This window comes from Pinus tabuliformis, chromosome J, assembly GCF_031772625.1.
Source record: "Pinus tabuliformis cultivar Carrire ecotype Pingquan chromosome J, CPIR1, whole genome shotgun sequence".
Classification (NCBI taxonomy): Eukaryota; Viridiplantae; Streptophyta; class Pinopsida; order Pinales; family Pinaceae; genus Pinus; species Pinus tabuliformis.
In genome coordinates this window covers 1,105,451,903-1,105,453,527 of record NC_142295.1, presented here as the reverse complement: position 1 = coordinate 1,105,453,527, position 1,625 = coordinate 1,105,451,903, and the positions used below count along the sequence as shown (strand labels likewise).

The window sequence follows — 1,625 nt, the reverse complement described above, 5'->3', positions numbered from 1 at the left end:
GATGGAGATTATAAAGGATGGTAAGAGGAAAAGCAGAAGTCCAAGCCGCGAACCAGACGGGGAGGTAGAAGTAAGAAATGACGTTGCTATTGATCAATCTAAAAAAGGAAAGGAGGTTGTAAAGGAAGTAGGAACCGAGGAAGAACATATATTGAAGAAATTACTTGCCGATTGGAAAAAACTAGATGAACGGTTTATCCCAGAAAAAGAGAAGCAATTATACAAGGAGACTTTTCAGCGCTATAAAGAGAAGAGGGTAGCTGCTGTCGATAATCCGGATTTACAGACTCTGGAAGGAGAAAGCCCAGGTAAGAGCGATAGGAAAAAAGGTAGAAGAACTTTGAATGAATCAATTCAAGCTGTTGGAGAGACTCTTGTTAATTCAGGATGGGTGATACCTCTATCAGAGGTTTTTTTACAAACCTCCAAAAAGTTATAAATGATTGTTCTTAGCTGGAATATAAGGGGTTTAAATAGTCGTGGGAAATAGAGATATTTGAAGGAACGAATCCAGACAGGTAAGCCGAGTATTATGGTAATACAGGAAACGAAAATGGACAGTCAGATGTTGATAGACATTATTCGGAAATTGAAAATAGGTTATGAGGTTATGGCCTTAGATGCTACTGCAACAGCTGGAGGTCTGGCCATTTTGTGGAACCCTGAGCAGGTAATTTTTGAACACTGGTATACTATGCCTAGGATACTCTCCGGTTTGTTTCGAATGGTAGGGATGAGGGAACGGATTCTGTTTACTGGAGTGTATGGGCCTAATACCTGTAGGGATCGAAAAGATTTTCTGAGGAACCTCCATAGGATGAGAAGTTTCAGTCCCAACTCCCCGTGGATAATAGGTGGGGATTTTAATATGATAAGGAATTTAGACAAAAAGAGAGAGGGGCTACGGAGAGAGGACGGGTCAATGGAGGAATTTAATGATATGATCAGAGATCTACGGTTATTCGATATTCACACAATTAATGGGACATATACCTGGAATAATCGACGGGGGGGTCAGAACCAAATTGCATCCAGATTAGATCGATTTCTGCTATCAGAGCAAATTCTCAACAGTGATGTGTTTATTGAAGCGCAGATTCTACCTACCTTGGGGTCCGATCACTGGCCCATACGGTTAGAGATTGACATGAAACAGGTCAAAGGGAGAAGACCTTTCCATTTTGAATCTTTCTGGTTGCGGGATCCAAAGTTTATCAGAAATTTGGAAGAATGGTGGAAATAAAGTAACATTATTGGCAGAGGTAAGATGCATACTATTCAGCTGAAGCTCAAGGCAATCAAACAGCAAATTAAGGATTGGAATCGACAAGAATTTGGTAACATTTTTGAGGCAAAGCATAAACTAGAAGGTGAAATGGAGAACATCCAACAGAGGATAATCTTGGAGGGTCGAGATGAAGAAAAGAGTCGGGAGGAAGGCCGAATTCTCAGTTTGCTAGAGGAACGAAGAAAACAAGAGGAGATTTTGTGGAAACATAAATCAAGAGTCCGTTGGCTAAGGGAAGGGGAGCGCAATACAAATTTTTTTCATCAAGCCACGATCCAACATCGACAGAGGAATCGGATTTTCTCACTTAAGAATGAGGAAGGAGAAAGAGTGTTAG

At 40.8% G+C, this 1,625-nt stretch overlaps 1 protein-coding gene across 1 annotated transcript; it reads left to right on the top strand.

Annotated features, from left to right (window-relative positions):
- Positions 1–553: 553 nt before the first annotated feature.
- LOC149230908 (uncharacterized) lies at positions 554–1,243 on the top strand. Its single transcript, XM_089381465.1, has one exon. It carries the CDS (start codon positions 554–556, stop codon positions 1,241–1,243), a length of 690 nt encoding a protein of 229 aa, XP_089237591.1.
- The last annotated feature ends 382 nt before the right edge of the window (positions 1,244–1,625 follow it).

Bases quoted from the DNA above. Each gene is read 5' to 3' on its own strand.
- LOC149230908 (XM_089381465.1), top strand. From the start codon at position 554: ATGGACAGTCAGATGTTGATAGACATTATTCGGAAATTGAAAATAGGT.